Source organism: Aspergillus chevalieri, chromosome 8, assembly GCF_016861735.1.
Source record: "Aspergillus chevalieri M1 DNA, chromosome 8, nearly complete sequence".
Taxonomy (NCBI): domain Eukaryota; kingdom Fungi; phylum Ascomycota; class Eurotiomycetes; order Eurotiales; family Aspergillaceae; genus Aspergillus; species Aspergillus chevalieri.
In genome coordinates this window covers 2,229,743-2,252,703 of record NC_057369.1, presented here as the reverse complement: position 1 = coordinate 2,252,703, position 22,961 = coordinate 2,229,743, and the positions used below count along the sequence as shown (strand labels likewise).

General features: G+C 51.4%; 10 protein-coding genes and 3 non-coding genes across 13 annotated transcripts; 5 read left to right on the top strand and 8 right to left on the bottom strand.

Moving 5' to 3' along the window:
• Positions 1 to 323: 323 nt before the first annotated feature.
• Positions 324 to 533, bottom strand: ACHE_80772S (uncharacterized protein; the record flags this gene model as incomplete). Its single annotated transcript, XM_043284179.1, has 1 exon — positions 324 to 533. The coding sequence occupies one exon, from the start codon at positions 531 to 533 to the stop codon at positions 324 to 326; it is 210 nt and encodes a 69-aa protein (XP_043141385.1).
• A 682-nt stretch (positions 534 to 1,215) lies between these two features.
• ACHE_80771S (uncharacterized protein) lies at positions 1,216 to 2,767 on the bottom strand (the record flags this gene model as incomplete). Its single annotated transcript, XM_043284178.1, has 4 exons — positions 1,216 to 1,880; positions 1,939 to 2,195; positions 2,244 to 2,528; positions 2,604 to 2,767. The coding sequence occupies 4 exons, from the start codon at positions 2,765 to 2,767 to the stop codon at positions 1,216 to 1,218; spliced, it is 1,371 nt and encodes a 456-aa protein (XP_043141384.1).
• Positions 2,768 to 3,363: 596 nt separating this feature from the next.
• ACHE_80770A (PEX11 domain protein) lies at positions 3,364 to 4,255 on the top strand (the record flags this gene model as incomplete). Its single annotated transcript, XM_043284177.1, has 3 exons — positions 3,364 to 3,586; positions 3,669 to 3,835; positions 3,896 to 4,255. 3 exons carry the CDS (start codon positions 3,364 to 3,366, stop codon positions 4,253 to 4,255), a joined length of 750 nt encoding a protein of 249 aa, XP_043141383.1.
• A 190-nt stretch (positions 4,256 to 4,445) lies between these two features.
• Positions 4,446 to 4,519, bottom strand: ACHE_t80018S. The gene has a single exon. It is a non-coding gene; the product is annotated as a tRNA-Ile (tRNA).
• A 185-nt stretch (positions 4,520 to 4,704) lies between these two features.
• Positions 4,705 to 6,298, top strand: ACHE_80769A (uncharacterized protein; the record flags this gene model as incomplete). The annotated part of the gene is made up of 3 exons (XM_043284176.1): positions 4,705 to 4,848; positions 4,902 to 5,938; positions 6,289 to 6,298. The coding sequence occupies 3 exons, from the start codon at positions 4,705 to 4,707 to the stop codon at positions 6,296 to 6,298; spliced, it is 1,191 nt and encodes a 396-aa protein (XP_043141382.1).
• A 227-nt stretch (positions 6,299 to 6,525) lies between these two features.
• Positions 6,526 to 7,118, bottom strand: ACHE_80768S (uncharacterized protein; the record flags this gene model as incomplete). The annotated part of the gene is made up of 2 exons (XM_043284175.1): positions 6,526 to 6,894; positions 6,954 to 7,118. The coding sequence occupies 2 exons, from the start codon at positions 7,116 to 7,118 to the stop codon at positions 6,526 to 6,528; spliced, it is 534 nt and encodes a 177-aa protein (XP_043141381.1).
• Positions 7,119 to 7,273: 155 nt separating this feature from the next.
• On the top strand, positions 7,274 to 7,347 carry ACHE_t80017A. The gene has a single exon. It is a non-coding gene; the product is annotated as a tRNA-Ile (tRNA).
• A 271-nt stretch (positions 7,348 to 7,618) lies between these two features.
• Positions 7,619 to 9,889, top strand: ACHE_80767A (putative C6 transcription factor; the record flags this gene model as incomplete). Its single annotated transcript, XM_043284173.1, has 6 exons — positions 7,619 to 7,765; positions 7,830 to 7,942; positions 7,993 to 8,072; positions 8,128 to 8,774; positions 8,826 to 9,586; positions 9,634 to 9,889. 6 exons carry the CDS (start codon positions 7,619 to 7,621, stop codon positions 9,887 to 9,889), a joined length of 2,004 nt encoding a protein of 667 aa, XP_043141380.1.
• A 269-nt stretch (positions 9,890 to 10,158) lies between these two features.
• Positions 10,159 to 10,232, top strand: ACHE_t80016A. The gene has a single exon. It is a non-coding gene; the product is annotated as a tRNA-Ile (tRNA).
• A 1,126-nt stretch (positions 10,233 to 11,358) lies between these two features.
• ACHE_80766S (putative importin beta-4 subunit) lies at positions 11,359 to 15,043 on the bottom strand (the record flags this gene model as incomplete). The annotated part of the gene is made up of 4 exons (XM_043284172.1): positions 11,359 to 11,534; positions 11,589 to 12,316; positions 12,578 to 14,906; positions 14,998 to 15,043. The coding sequence occupies 4 exons, from the start codon at positions 15,041 to 15,043 to the stop codon at positions 11,359 to 11,361; spliced, it is 3,279 nt and encodes a 1,092-aa protein (XP_043141379.1).
• Positions 15,044 to 15,673: 630 nt separating this feature from the next.
• On the bottom strand, positions 15,674 to 19,600 carry ncr1 (sphingolipid transporter NCR1; the record flags this gene model as incomplete). Its single annotated transcript, XM_043284171.1, has 2 exons — positions 15,674 to 19,285; positions 19,337 to 19,600. 2 exons carry the CDS (start codon positions 19,598 to 19,600, stop codon positions 15,674 to 15,676), a joined length of 3,876 nt encoding a protein of 1,291 aa, XP_043141378.1.
• A 772-nt stretch (positions 19,601 to 20,372) lies between these two features.
• On the bottom strand, positions 20,373 to 21,421 carry ACHE_80764S (oxidoreductase, short chain dehydrogenase/reductase family; the record flags this gene model as incomplete). The annotated part of the gene is made up of 4 exons (XM_043284170.1): positions 20,373 to 20,392; positions 20,442 to 20,803; positions 20,853 to 21,216; positions 21,265 to 21,421. The coding sequence occupies 4 exons, from the start codon at positions 21,419 to 21,421 to the stop codon at positions 20,373 to 20,375; spliced, it is 903 nt and encodes a 300-aa protein (XP_043141377.1).
• A 316-nt stretch (positions 21,422 to 21,737) lies between these two features.
• Positions 21,738 to 22,927, bottom strand: ACHE_80763S (uncharacterized protein; the record flags this gene model as incomplete). Its single annotated transcript, XM_043284169.1, has 5 exons — positions 21,738 to 21,978; positions 22,036 to 22,120; positions 22,165 to 22,255; positions 22,300 to 22,411; positions 22,458 to 22,927. The coding sequence occupies 5 exons, from the start codon at positions 22,925 to 22,927 to the stop codon at positions 21,738 to 21,740; spliced, it is 999 nt and encodes a 332-aa protein (XP_043141376.1).
• Between the last annotated feature and the right edge of the window lie 34 nt (positions 22,928 to 22,961).

Genomic DNA, 22,961 nt, shown 5'->3' with positions numbered 1-22,961 from the left:
GAATGATCAGTGTTTTCAGCACACTTAAGAGATGGGACGGTATCTCACAAGGCTTCAAGCGGTCAGTGTGTGCTACATATGAGTCCATGACCTGACCCAAAAAAATCACTCCAGAGATGAGAATGAGGCTGGGAATGACCAGATGGCCGCCATATTTCTTCACCATCAGCGTCACGAAAGGCTCAACAACGACAAAGGTATGTTTATGAGGATCATCATCAGGCTGTATTGCCCCCCAACCATGCCTAAGTCGTGCTCGATTCCGTCCGTCTTTGCGTTTCCGATATTGCCTCCGGTCATGAATCGGCAAAAGTACCTGGCGATTAGCGTCGAGACAAGCGGTAGCGTTGCCAGACGGGAGCATTGACATCTCGGCTCTTCTGCTGCTGAGACGCAAGTTGCTGCTTCATCTCCAACTCCTTACGCTTGCGGGGAGAGGCAAACACTCGGCTGAAGGTAGAAGCTTTCTGGCGAGTGGGGGATGACGAGGGTGGAGTCTCCTGTGGACGGAGCTTTTCATCATCCACCTTCATCTGCAATGTTGACTGGAATCCCAGATCGTTTTACTCGCCCGCTACGATATACTAGCTATATGGTACATAGTCTGCATAAAACATGGTAAGGAACATCATATATATAGCCATACCTCACACACAAAGGCTACCGGTTTCAAAAGGCAGCTACCCTTGGAATAAACTCGCCACTCATCCGGGCTGTCTTACCCCAAGCGCCTCGGTCTCCCCAACCTCCAATCTTCCTACCGATATACCGCACCGATTTCCATTAAAATACCGACAAACAAGGCCTCCCGGTACCCAAAGCCGAGAGAGATAAAACGGCACGATATGCCTGCCAAATACACCAGGCGAGAGCGAGTTCCCGCTTGCAAGTTAACCGTATAAAAGCAAACGGGGAGACAATTTCACACGCATGGGGAATGGGCATAAACCATCACCGTCATACCAGGCTGGCCTAACGGCAGACGCCTAGACTCACTACTTAATGGGTCGGTCATGTCCCTGCTACTTAATTTCCTTGCTCGTCGAGGAAGCCAAATTTTAGCAATGCCTGGCAAGGACGGAAGATTCCTCTTCCAGTATGATCTGATGCAGCGGTCATAACGGTCACAAGCACATCTCCACAATTGTCGGGCATGAGGAGAGACTCATATTCCTTGGATTGGGATAAGAAGCGAATACACAAGCTCCTCGTTCTTCATCCGGTCCACAAATTCCACCGGTACGCCTTTGCCCCGAAATGTATAACCGTGAGATCAGGGAGTGCCTCTGATGAAGGCTGTACCGCCTGATAGACGTTATGATAGCCATCTATCCCTGTATTATCACTCGAAAGTTGGGTATTTTCAACCCAGGTCGTTCTTTGGTTGGCTTGGGCGTTGATCCATCTGCTAGTATCTTGCATCGCATCCCAAAATTGACCGGGGGCATCGAGAAAACCAGTGGATATTGCTTCCGTCGCGTCGGTGTAACCTGTAGGGAGTGTAGCTCCTTGGAAAGCTTGTAACACATGGAAGAATCCGGTCTGAGGTGAGACATTGATACGCTGCTGAATTGCCTGTTGGCCTAGCCCGGGGTGATTACCAGGAGGCAGTGCCCCATTTAGGTGAAATTCCAACGACGCAGCGTCAATCGTAGCTTGCGATTCATCCAAGGAATATGAGCTCTGATGACTTTCTGTGGCCAAAGAGCCAGCTGCTATGTTTGCGTCCGGTATGTGTATCGAACTAGGCTCGTAATGCGTCGGAGCGCAAATAGCATTCTGAGCGAGAGCATCAGGAGTACTTTGGGTGCACGTGGGCTCGGCCCTGTTTGCTAAAGAATTAATTATGGCCGTCTGCTCGAAGTTATTTGGTGCATTGCCTTTGACTTTCGTTAGTACGCTCGAGTGCCGAACCTGGCTACAGATCACGAGTCTTACTTGACATAATTTCTGCGCTCTGCGTTCCTGTGCACGATGGTTCTCTAGCAGCGCTGAAGGGCGTTCGTGACAGACTTCGGCTCATATCTCTTTGCACAGCATCTTTAAGAGGTTTTGATACCCCTTCGACTTCACTTTCCGCAAGGTCATGCAGAGATCTTCCGTTCGCTTCCTCACAAATTCCACTCTCCCTTAATTTCTGCAATATGGAAACACGGGCTTGTCGGGTCGGGCTCTTGGGAAGTTCTTTCGTCCACCTGAGTAGGCTGTTAGTAAGGAGACGCAGTGATGATGTGTCCACTTACAGAGTTTCGGAATCGCCATCGGGAAGTATGTATAACACTCCCAACCCCCCGAGATCGTTCGCTAGTAAAGTGAACCTTTCTCCATACCCAATGTAATGCGTGTGTATCCGGCAAAGAACCGTTCCGCAAAGTTCAGACGGAAGATTTTGTAGGACGCAGCGTGAGAATCCCGTCGGTAGAGGATATGTAAAAGCGCACAAAACCTTTGAGCGTGGCGAGGTTGGGCACGGGTATCCCTTCTGAAGGTCTTTCTCTCGGAGAGACTCATCTTCTTCGGACGCCCAGCTGGAAGGCAAGACAGATAATAAATCAGCAAGATGATCACACGCCACAGGGCAAGGGGATATAATATATACTTACTCAATATAAACTGATATAACCCTATCCTGCATAGCAATAGAGTCGTCGGAATAGATGATCTCACAGCGCTCCTTATCTTGCTCGCGGTGCGCTCCGCGATTATAACCATTTGCTGCCGCACGGGCTTTTCTATCGACCCTTTGTCGCCCTCTTCCCTTGGACATTGTTGCAGCAGAATTGAAATGAGGGCGCTTATCCTGAGGGCACTGTGAGATCGCGAAATGGCTAGAGAAAAGGGCGTAACGTGACAGGGTGAAAGGGTAAGAAGGACGCAAGAGGCACACTTTGCACGGTGTTTGCGAGGTTCAGGAGGTGGGAGAGTGAGAGAAGAAGGGGACATCCCGGCACCGTCCTGCTGGGGGCAGCAGTGGGCCGGCTTTGCTCAGCCAGGCCTCTTAGTCTCTCTTGTCGCGGCATCTTGACTTTCTTGGTGAAGCAGCTAAAGGGATGGTGTCGGCACGAAGAGAGGACGGGGTGAGTTGGGTGAGTATAGATCTCGAAGGGTGAGCGAATCACCTTCGAGGGTGGGCGGTTCACCTGACAGCAGCAACGTCTGGATCAGGCAGGAAGTGCTCGGAGTTTTTTGGACGGTATTACTGCATATCTATGCCAAGTCGGGCCAACGCATCGGATAATACCGATAAGAACTAACAGACCGCTAGGACTTGCCAACTACAGTTGATAAACACTGTACTCCATAGATATCAAACCAATCCCTCTCCCATAGCCCAAAATACATCTTGAAAATCCATCTATCAAGATGCCCCAGGTCAAACGTGCACCGCAGCCCAAACAAGTCCAGGCCCAAAAACAGCAAAAACAACCCCTCCTCAAACAATTCACCACCTTCACCAGAACAACACCTGGCTTCGAACGTTCCCTCCGTCTAATCCAGGCGCTCTCCCAAATCGCATCAGACCTCTCTACCCACAATGCCGTAACAGCCACGCGGTGGGAGACAGCCAAGTCGCAAATAGCACTGAGTAAGTCTCCGCCGTTTCGGACCCTTCCAAAGCATACACGACAGATACAATAATTGATGTCCATGATATTAACAAAAACCAGCACGCCGCTACTTCCGCTTCCTCAACTTCATCGACTTGTTCGATCGGGTGTACACCCTCCTCGTGCACGGCGGCGACGGCGACAATGCCGGTGCAGTGAGTACTATGCTTGACCTCGGGAAATCAAGTGCGTTGGGTGTTTATGTGCTACTTGAGGATTTGACTATCGTACGCCTCCCCCACCTTTTTTGCCCCGTTTACAGGGTAGTGCAATGCTGATAAACACAGCTCCACGCAATGGAAATATACCCCCAAACACCCTGGTCCATTGATATCCAAACGCAAGCCTATAAATTCTGGTTCTGGGGTCTTGCGCTGTCTATTATTGGGGCTATGTGGTCGTTACTTTTCAGCAGCGGCAGTTCTCAATCAAAGGAGAATGAGAATGAGAATGAGGAAGGGAAGGGTGATACAAGCGGGAGCAAGACGTTTGTGAAGCGGGTTATCGTGGATGGATGTGACTTGATGATTCCTGGGTCGTCGTTGGGGTGGATTAGTATGGGGAGTGACATGGTGGGGATGCTGATGGTGTTGAGTACGGTTGTTTCTGTGGGGGATATTTGGAGACGGGCGAATGGTTTGAACTAATCGGGTGGGTGTCTGGAATACATATATATAGTCGAGATATGCGTTACCCTATAGTACTCGCACATCGTGTGCAAGGACGTTTACCGCAATGGTTTATGAGTTTTCTGTCCCTCTTGGAGTTTATTTCGGGACATAAAAAATAAACGCTACTAGCATACGAAAATACGTACAGTGAGCAAAAACAAAAAAATGGTCCCGACGAGGGTCGAACTCGCGACCTTGGCGTTATTAGCACCACGCTCTAACCGACTGAGCTACAGGACCCAATTCGTTGACAGGGTTGACCTTTTTTTGAAACTTTAACTTTCCCGGAACCTAAGCGCCAAAGTGAATCGCCTCCATCGTTGTATGCTAGCCCTCTTTATACACCATGCTTTTTTGTAAGAGCTTCTGTCACATTTTTCTTTCTTTCCTTCACATCACACAAATGAAGACCCTGTTTCAGCAATATGCCCCATCCACCTATTGTTATACCTCCTGTCACCAAAACCTGTCCGACATGCCGCCAGACTAAACCTGAGGACCAGTTCCGGAGAGTGGGTACGAGTACGGCTGTTAAGACTTGTCTTGCTTGTCGGGATCGCTATCGTCAGGTTAGCTTTACTTACCCTCGCGAGCACTTGGAGTGACGTTGATTTCCGATTAGGGTCGAAAGCGCCTATCCGATGAGTCTGTAGTTGTTTTCGACGGTACTGCACCCCTGCCAACAAATACCAATACTACAAACACTTTCTACCAACCTATCGCTCCCCGTCCTACTCATTCCGCTCCTCCTAATGGAGAAGACCACGGAACCCAGAACGTCTTCCAAGTCGAGCCTCCCAAGCGCAAAAAGACGAACAGAAAGAAAAAAGATCATGATGAAGAATCCCAGCTCATGGACATCGGCTCACTGGTCCTTGGCCCTATGGGCCCCTCGTTCGAGCTTTTGCCTAGTCTCCAGTCGAATTCGAGATGCCATTCGAGAGAGAACCGCTCGGAGACGAGGGAGCGGGTGAGCACTGTCGATTCTACTATGTCTCAGTCCTGGGGCTCGTCATCTCGTCCTCAGGTTGCTGAAAGGGAGGTGCGGATTAGCACTATTGATTTGACTGATCCTGAGCATCAGCTTCAGTCCCGAGGTTCTTGGTCCGTGCCGCCGCGTCCGCTGACAGATGAGGGGGGTTCGGGTGTGCGCTCAATTGTTCTCGGACCTATGGGTCCTTCCTTTGCTGTCTTGCCTGGACTTCAGTCAAAGCCTCGTTCGAGAGAGAACGGCTCTGGGGCGTGGGAGACTGTCGATCTTACTGGACCTGAGCCTCGATCCCGGGGTGCTTATTCTCGGCCTCTGCCGCTGCGTCCTCAGGAACACGGCTCGGAGAGTCGAAAACAGCAGGCTGGAAGTGTTGGTATTGTTTCTGCTCGATATGGATCTCAGTCTCAATCTTCGTCGCGGTCTATGCTGCTGCGTCTGCAGACAGAGAGGGAGCAACGTGTTAGAACTGTCGATTCTAGTGAACCTGAACCTCAGTCACAGGGTTCGTCTACACAGCCTCTACCATCACGTCCTCAAGAGCGTAGCTCGGAGACTCAGGAGCGCCAAGTTAGAACAGTCGAATCCACCGAACTTGATCATCAGCCCCGGAATTCTTCTTCTCGGCCTCTGCAGCCGCGTTCTCCGACAAATGATGGGGATTTGGAGAGGTATGTCTCTAGATGCTGGGATGCTGGATGTACATCCTGTCGTTCGTACTCTCTTCGTTCCTAATGGGGAATGACGATGGTTGTCATATCTCCTTGTTATGTTTCCAGGGGGTCTGGGTTGTCTGCATTGTCGCGGGGTGTTTTAGGTTGTGGTCTTGCAGTCATCTCGGGTTTTGAGTAGTTTATTGCTTGCGAATTTGGATATTTTCATTTCGTGTCTGCTTTTTTTTTTTTTTTTTAAGTATTGGAGTGCCGGGATAGGGATGTTCGATATTCTGCTGCCGATTGTTTCCTTTTCGCACGGTTTTTCTTAGAGACTCAAGGGATCGAGCTGAAACTGTTCCTAATAGGAATTACTGAACTTGGTTATACAATCTCGCACGTCACTCCGTACATATCTAGATCTATTGTCTCTATTTGCTATATATTGCTATTTAACGCATTCGTGAGTCAGTATAAAATACAGTTGCGTGTTGAATATCTTGTCGCTCGCCTCTTCTTGAGGGAAATAATTTCCCGCGTCAATATCAGTCATATCAATGCTGGAAAGGGGGTGATGATTCTTTTTCCAATTTCTCTTTCACTTATTATACGCGTATGGAGTATATGAAACAAGATGTACAGCCGTCAATAGGGCACGAGCGGTCAGGGTCAATCTGGGGAAGATGAAAAAGAGACAAAGATGGATCTCCAACTTGGTTGACAATGGAATTGGCTTGCTCTGATTGCGCCGCGCGAGACGAATCAGAGTTACGCTCTGGGCCTGGTTGCACTTGGGATTGGGAAACGAGATACTGATTCTCAGAATCATTCTTTCCCCAATCAAACGGACCAGATGGGGAGGGGCGAGGTCCGAGGGCCGAATCATCGGTGCCATGGCGCTGTCGTTTTTCCTGGTCTTCCTGGGGATGGACACTTTGCCGGGGAGAACGAGGTAGGCCAGTTTTGGAAGAATACTAGAAACGCGATTAGCGCTATCGATTCGATTATACAGGAGAAAATACGGGAGAGAGACATGTTTCCGGAAATACATTCGACAGGGAAGACAAGTCTTGAGCAGCGGAGCTTTGGTTGAGTTCAGGCTTTTGAAGGCTTCTGCGGGCTTGGGTTTGCGGCATCTCGCACAGGTTTGTGGAGGGGTAGAGGGCATATGGATGGCTGGAGAGAGAGAAAGAGACATAGAGAGAGTATAGATCTGGGGGAAGAGTACTTCGTAAACAATGGTAGTGCAGGAAGTACAAGGAAGACTTTTCTGGAGTTGGCTGGATTTACGGGATATCGGTGACAGAAATTTTGGAATGAAAGTCACTAAGAGAGACATCATCTTCAACAATTGGTCCTGTAGCTCAGTCGGTTAGAGCGTGGTGCTAATAACGCCAAGGTCGCGAGTTCGACCCTCGTCGGGACCATTCTTCTTTTTTTGTTGTCATTTTTTGACACGATTAAGTGGGGATTCGATCCGTTTTATTTTATTTTTATGTTTTAATTTTATCTTTTTTATTTTTTTCACCTACCCCCACTAACTACGTATGCTACCTCCGAGTCACCTCCGCTGACTCAGAAACCCCCTTTGTCAGCGGCGATCGGAATACTGCCACTTCAGTATCTTCCGTCATCTGGGCCCTGAATAGTCTCCATCTCATGCTACCCGTCTCGGACCTGAATTCCTAGTTTGTCGACATGTCTGATAGAGGTTTAAACCCCGCCCACGCTGACCCGTCATACACAACGGATCGGTCCCCCACGCCGGCCACTGCGGCAGGGTCCGACGAGCAGCAGGCCCGCAAGCGCACTGCAAGGGCCTGCGATAGTTGCTATAAGAGAAAGGTGTGCATTTCCCGTCTGGGGATGTGCAGGTTAATAGGGTTGATAGGGCTAACGTTACGTGCAGATTAAATGTGATGCGGCTGTTCCGCAATGTAACTGGTGCAGTCATCATAATATCCCGTGTACTTTTGAGAGGGTTATACAACGACGGAGGAAAGATCGGGGGAATGGTCCTGGGTATGTTTGCTTTTTAGTTTTCTTTGGAAATTGCTGACATGCCATAGTAGACCGCAGAAAACGGCCCGCTTGTCGGAGCGGCTGAGCAGGATCGAAAAGCTCCTAATGGAGAATTTCTCAGGTGAATCACGTAGGTGCTCCGATTACCCAGTGGGACCGCATGCAGGACTAACTTTTATTGGCAGCACCTGGAGGGTCTCCCACCAACTCCGGGCCTAGCTTGATGGAGGAAGTGGTGACCACGCCTCCCGATCACGCGCCGGCATCATCGTCCGTGGCACTGCATTTCGCCGGCCGCCAGTTCGGAGTTAATAGCCTGATCACCGGCATTCCGTTCTTACTTCCCGAGGGTCAGCAGTGGGTTGAGCAGCGGACGGGTCAGAGCATTGCATTCGAGAAATTGAGTCCCGCCAGACCACCATGGGAAAAGCAGCGAGCGCTGAACTCCAGCGCGCTGTTGATGAGTCTGCAGACGCAGAACCCTTTTGAGTTGCCCAGCCAATCGGTTGTCGATATTTACTTTGACTTGTATCGGGGTGCGTTGATGCGGCTCATCTTTCCGGTTTTGGACTTTGTTCTGTTTCGAGAGACGATCAAGGCGGCTTATCAGCCGCAGAGCTCTAGTCGCTTTTATAGGCCAGCTAGTGCGAGGGCGTGTATTTTTTCTTTCATTGCGCTTGCTTCAATATTGCATCCCCCGGGGTTGAATCAGACACCAGCACATGTACCACCGGTTGACAGTGAGGCGTTCGCGGTCAAGGCACAATGTTTACTGCCGCAAGTTCTTCAGGAGTCTGCTAGTCTGGATGGGTTGCAGACAGCGGTTATGCTGGTAAGTTGCCCTTACGCTTGACTATTCTTGTACGACCTGCTCACCTGTCAGGCCGTATTCGATCTTGTGACAGGAAACCTACGTTCTGCAAACTACTTTGTTTCTCTCGCAGCTCGCTTTATATACATGCTAGGCGCACATACTTATTCCCACCAACCCACCACGTCTCCAGCCGCAGGGCCAGAAAGTCCCGAGGACAGAATACAACGGCACCTTCGGAACGTGTTTTGGCTTTGTTATATTATTGACAAAGATATCGCCCTACGAACCGGTCAACCAGTTGCGCTTTCGGATGAAAACTGCGATCTTACGCTGCCTCCCGGCTATGTAGAGCAGCAGTACATGGTTGTTCCACATCCGCAAGACGGTCAGAATTTACCTAATCACCCACTCTTCCCTGTCGATCTTCGACTAGGTATTATTAAGTCCCGAGCATATAGCTCGTTATACTCCTTCAAGGCACACCAGAAAACGGACGCGGAGCTTTTGAAGGAAATCCGCGAACTGGACGATGAGCTCGAGCGGTGGAGAATGTCTGTTCCTGTGGAGTGGAGGCCGACCTTGTCGTTCTCCCATGAACGGCCAGACCCGACTGTCAGCATGCATTCGGTGATGCTACGGTTGAACTACCATCTATGCATGACGATTATCCACCAGGCTAGTAGCCGGTGCAAAGCCTGGGCCATGGGCCAGGGTCAAGGTGCGATGACAGAAGGGGTACGATCGAGCTTAGCTCTATCCGTCGAGGCCAGTCGCTCGACGCTGTTATATCTTGAGACAGCAGAGCACGTCCTCATGGACGGTGTATTTTGGTAAGTCCTGACCTCCTCCCCCACACTCCTCTCTGCTAACACTCCAGGCACCTGATTTTCTACCCCATGTCCGCCCTCCTCGCGATCTTCTGCAGCGTCCTGCAAACCCCCTCCGACCCGCAAGCCACAAAAGATCTCGCCTTATTGCGTGCCGCAATGGGGATGATGGAGCGGGTGTTTCTGCGACAGCTCTCTTCGGTAAATGAGGTAATTCATATTAGGCTTGTTGCGGATTTTGTTTCAGAGTTGCATCGGTTGGCGAAGTGTGCGGTTGAAAAGGCGTTGGATGAACGGTATGCTTAATCTTTCTGGGTTGTGTATTAGCTTTGCATTGGGTGGGAGTTCGGAGGGTAAATATACATCTGCACGTGCATGCCATCGAGTTATTTTGATAACGATATAAATAATAGCAAGCCTACTCCTTGATGTCATTTTCTAATAAATATTTAGACCGCGACACTGTCTGTCTAACAAGAGTGCAGCCCGTTCGTATATAATGCGATTATCTAGCAAAACGAAAAAAGTATTGAGCTGTCTGATAAATCATCGAACCGGCCGGCCATTCAGTCACAGGTCCTGTAGCTCAGTCGGTTAGAGCGTGGTGCTAATAACGCCAAGGTCGCGAGTTCGACCCTCGTCGGGACCACAATTTTTTTTTTCTTTTTGCTTTTCGTCTGTATGGATACTTTTTTTTTGTGCGAGGGCGAAGTGAGCGGAGTTGCGGGTCGGGTGTCTTCCATGGACTGGGGATGAGTCGGGAGACGGCACAGAGATAGAATGGGGAGAGAAGCAGAGAAGAGCGCTTGTCCCTGTGGCAAACAACTTGTAGAATAAGAACATAGAGAATACTCCGCATACCGAAACGAGATATAGAAAAGCGAAACAAGGATATCAATAACGCCTCACGGCAATCAGAATGCAGCAGACATATAACATCGCACATAATCATGACACGTAGCGTTGAATCCTCTAGCCAGCATGCCTCGTAGATAAGACACAACCCAGACGAAAGAATTCGAGACACCACGACCACCAAGGAGTATCCTGAACATCATCAGCCTTGTCCATAATCCATATCCATATCCTCACGAGCATACCGTCGCATCACATCACGGTGCAGATACAGCAGTCGCACTCTTCATCTCCGCAGTCGCATCCGAAGCACGGCTTCTGGACGGTTTTGATGGGTTTTTTGATGGAGGATCCGGCGCTGGAGGGGGGTGCCATTGTTGAGTTTTGGGAGGTTAAACGGTATAGATTCTGGTTTTGAGGAGTAGACTTGGTTAGTATAATGCCTGTACGATGGAGGATAGAACTCACTATGGAGTAGGGAATCTGGGGTTCTCGTAGATTGTATGCAGAGTGAAGATGATGCAAAGTTGGAGGTAGAGAAAGATAAAGAAGAGATACAAGTAATCGGTCTAGAGCAGGCAGCCAAGTTGTTGCCCCAGGCCCCACATCACCGTTGGACGGTCTTAAAATATCTACGCAGTACGACAGCCATAATACAACACGAGTACACTGAACATCATTCATAATCATAGCATATGTACAAATCAAATCAACTTTTGTGATTCGTAAATCATTCCAGAATCGATTAAATTCCAGTCCTGTCCATCATCTGCAAGGAGGAATCGCTTATCCAAGTTCAAGTCCTCAATGCACTCCGGGGTATCGTCTAATGTCATCCATCCGTAAGTCTATATTACTTCGTTTTTTTTTTTTTGTTTTTGTCATCAAGCCGTCACGTATCCAACATCTGAGATGCGGATTTACAGCTGGTCCGCCCAAGGAGCGCAACCAGGCTGGGCCTGGTTGAGCCACTTGACGAGCTCGATGAGCTCGGCCCGGCGCTCATCCTCGAGGGCCTCCTCATCGGAGAGAACGGCCTGGAAGATGGGCAGGAACTGAGGAGTCAGCTCGCGGATAGTGGGGTCCTCCCATTTGTCTGGTCAAGTTAGCACACGTCTTCTATAGGAGAGTTAAAAAGAGCGGCACTTACACATTTGGCAAATCATGCGGAACAAAGGATCGTTCTCCTCGTAGTCGTTCTTGAGGGGCAGGATGTTGATGAGGACGGGAAGGACCTCCTTGATGGGAACGTGCTCCCGGTGTCTCAGGATCATACGGCTGAGACAGCCGGTGGCGTTGTCCTGGAGTCTGGAGACATTCATCTGCAAGCAGTTCTCAAGACGCGACAGGATGGTGGGGATCTCCTTGACAATCCCGGCGTCGTTGGAGTGCTCAAGCAGACGGCCAGCAGCGTAGGCGGCGTTGGAGCGGGTCTGGGGGTCCTCGTCGCTGAGACGGTGGACGAGCAGCTTCAAGAAGGTGCCAGAGTACTGGGTGACAGCGGGACCCATGCCGTTGATGCACTCAGCAAGAACACCGACAGCGGTGGCGCGCTCGAGCGACTCGCTGCTGCTGGCGTAGCGAAGGACGGTCTTCTCAAAGACCTTCCAGAGCTCAGCGAAGCTCTGGCCCAGGGCGGCGGCCATGCCGGAGACAACGTCGAGGGCAGTGTCAACGACAACCCAGTCAAACTCAGAGGTCTCCTCGGGAGCAGCAAACTCGTCCTCACCAAACTCGATCTGGCTGGGGTGCTGCTTGTTGATGATGTCAGTGACCATCTGGATGACGTTGTGGAGGGTGGTCTCGTTGGCGATGAGGGAAGGACCGCAGTAGCGCAGGTTCTCGGCCATGTTGCGGTTGATGTCGGCGACGGTAGCCCTAGGTGTTTGAGGTTAGAAATCCGAAAACACAAATAACCGCGACGTAAAGCGTATATAAGAGTCTTCTCAGGGTAGATAATTCGTATTTCACATCAATCACGCATTTTGCGGGTCTGAGTGAGCTGGGTATTACGAGGTAATTCATCATGTGAAATTGACCCGCGTTGAGAGATGCGATTAAGCGTCTTCAAGGCTTGTCCAAACATAAAGCAAAAGCAATAAAACAAAACAGAAAGCAAAGGGTTAGAGTGTTACGTACCGGTCATCCTCCTCAGACCACATCTTGATGGTAGCAGTCATGAGGATCTCGCCAAACTTCTTGACTTCCTTGGCAGGCTCGACCTGCAAAGGCAGACCAGGCTGCCACTTGGCCATCTGGCCGGTCTCCTCGGCGATGGCGAAGAGCATAGCGTAGGAGCGGTGCAGAGTGGAGATGGTGCTCTTACGGACACCCTCGTAAGGGTGCTCAGCAAGCGGCATAACCATCTCAACGGTCTTCTCGAAGTAGGGAAGGTAGGCGCTCTTGGTGTGGGTGACAAGGTCACCAATGACTTCAACGGCGATTTCCTTCTCGAGAGAAAGGGGAGTGGTGGCGGTGATGTCGTCCCAGGCATCCTCGTCCTCGTCCTCGGGGTCAATGTCTTCGATAGAGCCATCCTCGGCAACCTCGTCGTCGTCGTCAGCGCTGGCAACCTTGACCTTGCGGCCACCGATGGTCACCTCCTGACCGATGAGGTCCTTGCCGGCTTCGCCAAGGGAGACATCAAGGTCGGTCTCGTCCTGTTCAATACAGGCGAACAGACCCTTGACGACACCGTCGAGGAAAGCAGAGAAGTGCTCAACGTAAACCTTGGCCATGGCACCCCAGAAGATGTAGGTGCTCTCCTTGAGACGGGAGTGACCAAGGTGAAGGGCCTCCTCGGTGGCCTGCATGAGGGGACCGACGTAGGGCTGGTAGCGCTCGGGGCCAGCAGAGCCGGCCATTTCACCCATAGCGTCAGTGACGCTGGCACGGAGGTCAAGCTCCTCCTCGCTGTTCTTGACGGTAGCGAACTCCTGGAGGAGGTGCATAGACTCGTCGAAAAAGGGCAAGAAAGCGTCACCGGCAGACGAGGCCAGCGAACCAAGAGCACCGGCAGCCAAGCCCTTGATGCGGAAGTCGGGGTGCTTGAAGAGGTTGTGGAGGATGGGAACCAGCTCGCCCTGGTAGGGGGCAACTTCCTTCTCATCCAGACCATCAACAACGGAGTCGATGGCGCTGATACCCGCCTTCATGATGTCGACGGTGGGACCGTCCTCCTCACCCTTGTACTCCTGCATAGCGCTGGCCAAGTTCTGGAAGAGCAAAGGCATGAGCTTCTCGTGCTCGGCACTAAGGTCCTCAGCGAGGTCGTCGGCCAGACGGGCGACGGCGTGCAGAGAGGCCTGGCGGACCTTGGGCTCGGGGTCAGCGAGGAGCTGCAGAACCATGGGGAAGATCTCCTTCATCTGAGTGCTGATGAAGTCAGGAGCGCCCTCAACACACATGCCAAGGGCCATGATACCGGCGCGACGGTAGTTGGGGTCGGTGTTGTTGAAGTACGAGCCAAGAGTCTGAAGCAGAGGCACGACGACCTGGCTGGGAGGCAAGCTCTGAGCGAGCATATCGAGCAAACCAAGGGCGGAGCGAGCGGGGGTGATGTCGTCTTCGAGAGAGGGCGAGTCACTGAGCTCGGTGACGATCTGCATAGCGCTGCGGGTGAGTTGCTCACCGAGACGCATGCCCTGAACCTTCATCTTGCGGTACTGAACGGTCTGCATGAGGAAGCTGATGGCCTGGGTACGGGTGTCCTCGTCGACCTCGGTGTTGGTAGCGAGCTCGTTCATGAAGACGACCAGGTCCTTGAGGTGGACGGTCAAGATAGCGGGATCGCAGCCCAAGAGGGTCTGGAAGACCTCGAACGCCTGCATGACGCGGTCCTCCTCCTGCTTGTCGATGGAGTCCTTGAGGACAGCAACCATTGGGGGGATGAACTCCTGGAAAGCCTTGACGGGGGCTTCGTCCTCATCCGTGTCCAAATTCATGGCAATCTTGCTCAGGGCGAGCAGAGTGTTGACGCGGACCTCCTCGCTCTCAGGGTCACGGATGGTCTTGCTGAACAAGTTGAACAGCTCCTGGTACTTCTCCTCGAAGCCGTCCCCGAGAGTCTCGAGGATGGTGAAGAGAATGTAGGTACCAACAACCCGCTCTTCCACATTGGCGCTACCAGCAGCCTGGACGAGGAAGTTGGGCAAGTCAGCCCACTCGCCGTCATTCAGGTCGATCTTGGCAACGGCCGAGATGATACGGGCCACCGAGTGACGGACCAGCGAAGAGCCCTCGCCCAGGGTAGAACGGACGAGCTGCTCCCGGATCTGAGGCTTCTGACTGGCGTCAACCTTCACCCAGTGTTTTGTGACGAGCGAGCGGGCCTCGACGGCGGCCAGCTGTCTCAGGTTGGGGTCCTCATGACCAGTTGCAACCTGAATAAGGAGGACAAGCGATTGAGGCTGGTTGTAGTACTCGCGCTGCAGAATGCCGGTGGCTTCCTTAACGTTGCCCTGAGTGGCTGCAAGACATGTCAGCGTAATTCTCTAGGGAAATGAAACCGCGCGGAAATTTTCTGACTGCCCGGGCTCCCGGGATAGGGGAAAACTCACGGTTCAGGACAACCTGCAGCTGCTGCAGAAACCGCTGTTGGTCCATAATGAATAGAAATACACGGAATCAATGAGAGAAAGATAGAAACAAGAGACAGAATATTCTGATACTGTCCAACCCTCCTACACACAGAGGGATCCTGCCAGATTGAGAGCTGACTGCAGTCACAGCTCCCAGGGGTATCACAACACAAAAAAAAGAAAGAAAAGAGCAAAGACACAAAAGAAAAAGAAGAATGTGCGAGAGAAGAAAAGAAGAAGAAAAAGAAAGAGGAAAAAAGGAAAGTGGGAGAAGAAAAGCAGAAAAAAAAATACAGCGGGGACAAAGAAAAACAGCCCACTAGGAAAATTCAATTTTTTTCTTCTCACCGCGTTTTCACGTGTTTTCTGCAGTCACGGGACTCCACCTGCCTGTTTGGGTATACTTATAGCCTACTCCGGAGTACTCCCATGGATCCTGTTCAAAACAGCCAACTCAATTGGTCTAACTGACTAGATTGATTCTCTCCCACGGAATAACAGCGGCTTATTTATTCGAGAATCTGTCCAAACTCCTGTACCTAAACTCCTTCTCATACACAAACGAAACATGAAGATGGGAAAAAAAAAACCTCATTATTCCAATCAATCATGAACACAATAAGCAATGGTCTTGTCGTGGCTATATGAAAATACACTAGTATTCTTCTGAGTCGTAATCATCGTCAACCAGGAGAGACCGGTATCCCCTGGACGCAAGGTTTTCTTCCAGACCTCCATCGGATCCGGGGTCCGCGTATCCTATATCGTCAGCACTTTCAATCAGATCAGCTAAAGGAAAAGAAAACCTACCCTCTCCACCAAAGTAGCTCAGAGCCACTGGCAAGAAAATAAGCGCATGAATCGCAGCAAATACAACTAATGCTAACCAAACACGGAAATAGTAGATCTCGAAAATCTTGCTCCGCGTAAATGCCAGCACGCAGACACCCAACAACTTGGTCACCGTGATCCCGCTGAACACACTTCCGCCAACATTGACCAGCGCCGTCCAGGCACGGGCATCCTTGCCGCGGAATTTGGTAGGGACCTTGGCCATGATGGTTCGGGACGGGAACATGAATGCGCGGGCGATATGGGCGCAGAATTCCACGCCGATTCCAACGCAGATGACTAGGTTGACCAAGGACACGGCATTGAGTGAGACGCCAGCGATGGCCATGGTGCCGATAATGTCCACCACGATCATGACCACCGTCGTAGTGACAACAACACCCGTGGCGATGGATCCCAGGATGGCAGATGTGATGGCGAAGATGATGGCAACGGCAGACCCAAGCAGTGTACCCGTCAGCTGCACGATAGACACGTATTGGTCGAAGAAGATGTACGACTTGGCGTACGGGAACACATCGATCTTGTGCTCCTTCGAGATCCCATCTGCAATGCGACGAGCAGAAATGTATGACTGAATATAGTCATCCTGAGTTCGCAGAGGGGTGTGGCTAGTCCTGAAATGGGTGGCGCTAGTCGTAACCCGCTTGGGATCAATGACAAGGGCATTGCTGTAAGGCGCCTTTCCTCCCAATGGGCACGAGGCGTCTGTAGGCGACTCGATCCATTTCTGTACGTAGTGGACGAATTCGTCTCCTTCGGGCATACCGTAAAGGGAAATGTTCCATGGGATAGCCCGGTCCTCGAAGCAGACCTTTCCATTCTCTTTACAGCAATCCTGCTGCGGATTGAGCCAGTAAAAAAAGTCATCGATCCAACTAGCAACTGATCCTGCAATGTAAGAAACATTGGGCCGCTTCGACTCTTGTTCCAAGACGAATGGCAGCGAGTACTCATCGCATGATGTAAAGCGCCCGCAGAGCTGCTGTTGGTGGCTGCGCTTCGTTACGTTGACGTCCCGCGTCACAAAGTACACAGGCTGTCCGGTACCAAAGTAATCATCGAGATCATTGAAATACTGGATCAGGTAAGAGTCGCTGGGCAGCGCGATGCGTTGGTCCAATCCAAGGGGCAATTTAGGTATCAAAGCTAGACCAGTTGTCAAAAGACCCAAGAACGCAATCACAACAACGGCCTTGACCCGGCGTTCAAGTAGAATTGGTGCATATACCTTGCGGATGAACCGCTGCAGCCCACTTTCTGCCTCCTGATCCTCGTACAACGGCTCATCTGGCATACCAGATGAATTTGCTTTGCGGACGGTGAGACATGGGAGACAATCCGCACGCAGACTTTCTACCCGTCTCTGGTTTAGTGCAAGGACGGAAATGAACATGGTAATCTGCAGGATGGCATTGATAAAAACTGCTCCGGCAGCGTAGGCGGCAAAGTTCTTCACAGCTGGCATTCCAACAAAAACACCCAAGGCGAACGCGACAGTTTCCGTGAGAGCGGAAAGGAAGATGCTGGGGCCGATTCTTCCTGCGGCGCGAGCTACACGTTCGTCGATTTCTTCATCCGGGTGACTGACATTAATTCGTTCGAATTCATGAACGATCAAGAAGATATTGTCTACACCGACGGCAAGGACAAGGAACGGGATGACCTCTGCAATTATCAACGTCGCCTTAACTCCAGTCACAGAGAAGAGTCCAACCGAGGCCGAGACGGACATCAGAACAATTGCAATCCCGACAATTCCCAGAGTAAACTTCGACTGGACCAAAGCGTTGGCAGGGTTGCTGAACAGAGACATCCAGGTGACCGTGACCGAGCCCAATGCGAGTGATGCGTAAATAAACATGATGATATAGCTGATCACCACAATCTTCGCATCTGTGTTGGTGGACTTATTCAATTCCTGCTCCAGACTGATCTCAGCGTTGAAGGAAACACGCAGACCACGCTCGTTCGCTTCTTCTTGCACAACTTCGAAGATGCGCTTGAAGCTGTTTTCCCAGTCCATGGCCTTGGCTTCCCCTTCGCTGCCTTGGGCGTGATTGTTCACAACCCATGTGGCAACCAATGCCTGAGCATCAAACGGGTCTCCGGTCTGTTCATATCCACCCAAAATCATCTCCGGCCTAAGAGGTTGGCTAAAGTCCGGTAGGCAGCTCACATCACCGGGGGAATCGAGACAATGCCTAAGCCGCTCCTCCCAGGTATCAGGGTCAAGGTTCCATATGGTACCGCCAAAGTAACCAGTCACGGATTGAACCACACATGCATCACCGGTGGGCTTGAAGCAGACATCGTCCAAGATCAGTTCGCGGTCCAACGAAATCATCCGACGAACGCGAGATTCGACGTCGAACCACCAGCTCAGCGTATCGTAGTTCAGAATCCGCCCGTGTCCGTTGGGAGCACTGTCATTAACGAGGAAGGCTTGCTCGGCACGGTAGAAAGGTCCAAAGTTCTCATCAAAATATACCTTCTCTTGCGCGGCAGGTGAGCTAGGACTAACCCACAAGCGTACCGGATCCGTTTCGACGGCAAATCTCAGCCAGCCCAAGCTCATCAAACCGACCACAATGATACTGGTGACGATCGTGATTGCCGGGAAGCGAGCACAAGCTCCTCCAATCCGGCTGAATAGCGCGCCTAAAGCAGAGTTCAATTTATACACACCGCGTGGCTGTTCGAGATACCCGCCGGCATGAACAATGTCACCCTCATCCTCGTCGTCACTTGGTGCAGGGTCCTGAAGCAATCGAACCCGCTCCGGCTTACGGTAGCGGTGCTCCCTGTACGTAAAATAGCTTGATACCACCACGATCAACAGCAAGAAGACGGAGTAAACGAGGATGACGGAAAAAGACAGACATGGAAGCAGACCAACGTGACAGTAGTGAACCGTGTCAACCTCAGGCAACGGCTTGCAAACCTCCGGACAATCCACGCAGGAGCAGCGGAAGGCCTCATCGGGATCATTGCAGGACTTTGGCTTCATGGGCAAAGCCTTCATGCCCTGGCCATCATTACTAGGCTCTGTTCTGTAGTTGATTTGGAACGGGCTACCCAGCAGCTTCTTGTCTCCAAGGAATTTGAGGAACTGGGCATAGTTTCTGGCGCCACCACCGATGAAATCAATAGCTTTGCCGCCGGATGCACCGTTCTTCACGTTCTTGCAGCTGTCGTAGAAGCCACTCTGATATTCCTCCGACCAGACGTTCTCTATTTCGGTTACAAGGTACTTCCCAGAACTAGCCTTTTCCGTTTCGGTAACGTTCACGAATAACGACTGGTCGGGCGAACAGGTGAAGGTACAGAAGATATCGTAAAAGTTCTCCCTACACGCAGGACACGATGCGATAATTGATTCGGCAATCTTCAGGTTACTTGCCAGCGCGTCAACCTGCCATTGTTAGCCCATAATCCTCCTCCTTCCACTTAAAAGATGACGTACCTGCTCCCCAAGACAGCAAACTGGCCCCTCCTCCCATTTACTCCCGCACAGATCAACCAGCTTCTTCCTCACCGGAGCCTCCGGCTCCTCTGCAAGACCATTATCAGGGCATGGCAGCTCTCCACCAAAGAACGATTGCTTCCCGCAATGACCGCGGATCGCGCAGCGACCCTCTTCGTGTATCTTTGTTTCTCCTTCGGCGAGGGCCAGCGATGACGATGGCAAGAGGACGCCGACGATGGGGATGAAGCGGAGTCCCCGCATCGTTGGGGTTGGTTTGTGACGAGGACCGGCTCGACAAGAATCGGTAATGAATTAGTGAGGTTTCTAGATAAAATGAATAGTAGATTCCGTATCCAAATCCCAGCTCAGCGTCGTCGACGTCGGGAGATGCTCGTGAGACCGGGGATGATGCGAAGGCGGTCGCGGCACTCAGGAACGCCAGCTGAGGTGATCTGCTTTGGACGGAGCAGTCCGGAGCTTGTCGCAATTCTATCCAAAACACGCTAAACAAGATCAGGAGGGCATAAGTTGTTCGGCTGAGCGTCAGCCCGGGGAAAGATACTAGAATGGATGAGAAGAAGTAGCTGGGCGATGACGATGACGATGGTAGTGGAAGGGCGGTCACTACGTAAGCGGAGAGCCCAGACTGGGAATACCAGTACAACTATAGAGTTCTCCGAGGTCGGTCAGAGTCATATATGTACCAGGGCCCTAGCAAGAATAAATGCTGATTCCCTACTGGACCAGAACAATGAATTGACTGGCTCACATTCACACACGCTTACCAGAAGCAATCGACTCCGTATGATATATCGCGAAAAGGAAGGCAAAGGAGCACACAGCTGTTCTACTTTACTACTTTGCTTAAACACAACAACTGCATTCTCTGTCGTGGCTCGAATCAGAAAACTTCCATCTGCACAGTCGATCCATGCCTCACTTGGCCTGCGATCAGGCATGAAGACCACAATGTTTGCCCGATCATCATGGTTTGGTTAAGGGCATAGGAAGTCTTGACAATTGTGGCTTCGTTTTAAAAGACCAATCCACCTCCTGAGAGTACCGTCAGCAATGCGAAAATACAAGGGAGAGAAGGACCTACCGTCAACAACCAAATCCGTGCCATTCACATAACTCCCCCCAATATCACTACAAAGAAAGACGACCGGCCCAGTCATTTCCTGCGGCGACCCCATCCTACGCATCGGATTGCGATCCGCCCAGATCGCTCGCCAAGGCGCCAGGTCCTCTCCCTCATTCAGAACAGTATCCATGTATCCGGGAGAGATGGAGTTGACGCGGATGCCATATCGAGTCCATTCCGCGGCGAGACTGTCGCGCATGTGCAGGACCGCGGATTTGGAGACGTTATAGGCGATCTGGGGCTGGGGGTAGTTGACGCGGTGGCCGCTGATGGAGGAGACTAGGACGATTTTCCCACCGCGGCCGCTGGATATCATGTGTCTGCTTGTGTTAGTTTATCTTGGGAGATGGTAGGATGTCAAGAACTCACTTCCCAACAGTTTGCGCAGCAATCCACGAACCAGTCGTGTTGACATCAATGACCCGTCTCCACTGCTCGATGGACAGATCTTCCGCCGCAACGCAATTGACCATACCAGCGAAGCAGCAGAGGATAGTAAGGTCTCCCAACTGGTCCCGGACCTTCTGTACAGTCTCGCGCATTCCGCCTGCATCTGTGACGTCGCATGGTTCCGCCAGTATCTTTGCGCTAGGGAAGTCCTTCCGAAGAGTCTCAATAGCTGATTGTCCCTTTTCGATGGCAGTAGGTAGATCAAATAGGGCGATTCCAGAGAGACCGTGTTCGAGGAGGGCTCGGGCTGAAGCGAGAGCTAGCATGCCTGTGCCGCCAGTGACTATATAAATGTTGGTATAGAGTCAAAGTGGTTGCTCAAGCCACATACACACAGCATTCCCATTAACTCCAAACCTCATTGCTGCCCTCTGCTGAGCCGTGGTGCTCTCTGGAAAGAGAGCCGGTGGGGGCGTCAACGTTGAAGCCCGATCGAGCTCTCCCAGCTGAATCCATGGCATTTTGGGGAGGGGGATTTCTGAGGACATCTTGAAGCTTGTCGTAGGATTATCAAGCTTCAACTGTATAGTAAGAAGAACAATCCAGATACAAACGAATAAACCAACTCGGTTCTCTGTCAGTGAATTGAAGACCACCCCGCGTTGGCTATATATAGTCCGTCCTGTTTACTCCGCATCGATTACCCCAGATTGTGACACGATGTGGCATCGGGCCGCAGTGCCCCGGACTTTCACAACTAGAATAAGAGCAACAGTGGTAGTATTAAGCTATTTTAGTCAATAATATGGAAACGGACATACACCAATTACTATTACCTATCCCCCCGACAATAGCATACTCAAATCACTTCCCATCAACCTTCCTTTTCTTCGCCGCCTTCTTATTAGGCGCAAACTCCTCTTCATAAATCTTGAAGAACTCATGCGGCTTCTGCGGCTCTTCGCCCATGGTGACATCGCGGAACGCAGTCGTAGCCACGTAGTTCGTCTTGCCCTCGCGGACGAGAGAGTAGTATTCGACCAGGAATTGGATCTCCGTATCGTCGACGTCGGTGTGCTTACGGAGGACTTCTTTTGCTTCGCGACTGTGTTGTGTTAGTTCCCAGCTGTTAATATAAAAGGAAAGAAGGGGAAGGGCGTACTCGGAGATATCCTCGAATTTCATATCGGCTTTCAGGGCCTCACTGGCTGCTTTGGCGAGTTCTGGGCCGTTTAAGAGGATGGGACCTATCTCATTAGCCCTATGTTTCTATATTCGGGGCGATGCATACCAGTTATGGTCATCAATTGGCCACGATGCTTGTCATCCAAACCGTGAGAACCCTTTCCTGACAAGACATGGGCAGCCAGAAGTGCAACGTCCTGTATTGTTAGCTATGCCCGGACATGAAGGAGGATAGACTCACGCCTAACGCAACCGGAGCAAACTTATGCTGCTGTCCAATAGGCAGAGGAAGAGCTCCCTCTTCCTTCGCCTGGTGGGCATATGAAAGCAGATTCTCAGCATAAAAACCGGCCCTAACCATTAGCATGAACCCAATCACACCGAGTTGGGCAAACCCACCGAATAATAACCGGACACTCCCCCGTCCTCGACGACGCATCCCCCTTCGCCCCCATAAACAACGCCTCCAAATCAACAAACTCCCTCAGTCGCGGCTGTTTATCCCTCTCCGCAAGATCACAGCCCGCCGCACTAAGAAACACAATATTCGGAACATCCGCCATCTTCGCGGCCTCAATCAACTCCGCCGTAACATCGATCTTATGCTTCGACGCCGGCGGAATTACACATACCGTGTCCGCATTAGTGCCCTTGATACTAGCGGCAACGTTCTTGACGCGGCCGGGCTGGTGAGGGACGATGGTGGCGCCGAGTTGGGTGAGGTCTTTGCAGCGTTCGGCGGAGGGGTTGAGGGTTAGGCCTGAGACGGAGGAGACGGCTTTGGAGAAGTTTTCATCGCTGAGGAGAAGTTCGGCAATCACGAAGCCGGTGTTTCCCTCAACGGAGGTGATGCAGACATTGCGGGACATGGCGGGTGGACAGGCTGGAAATGGTCTTTCGTTG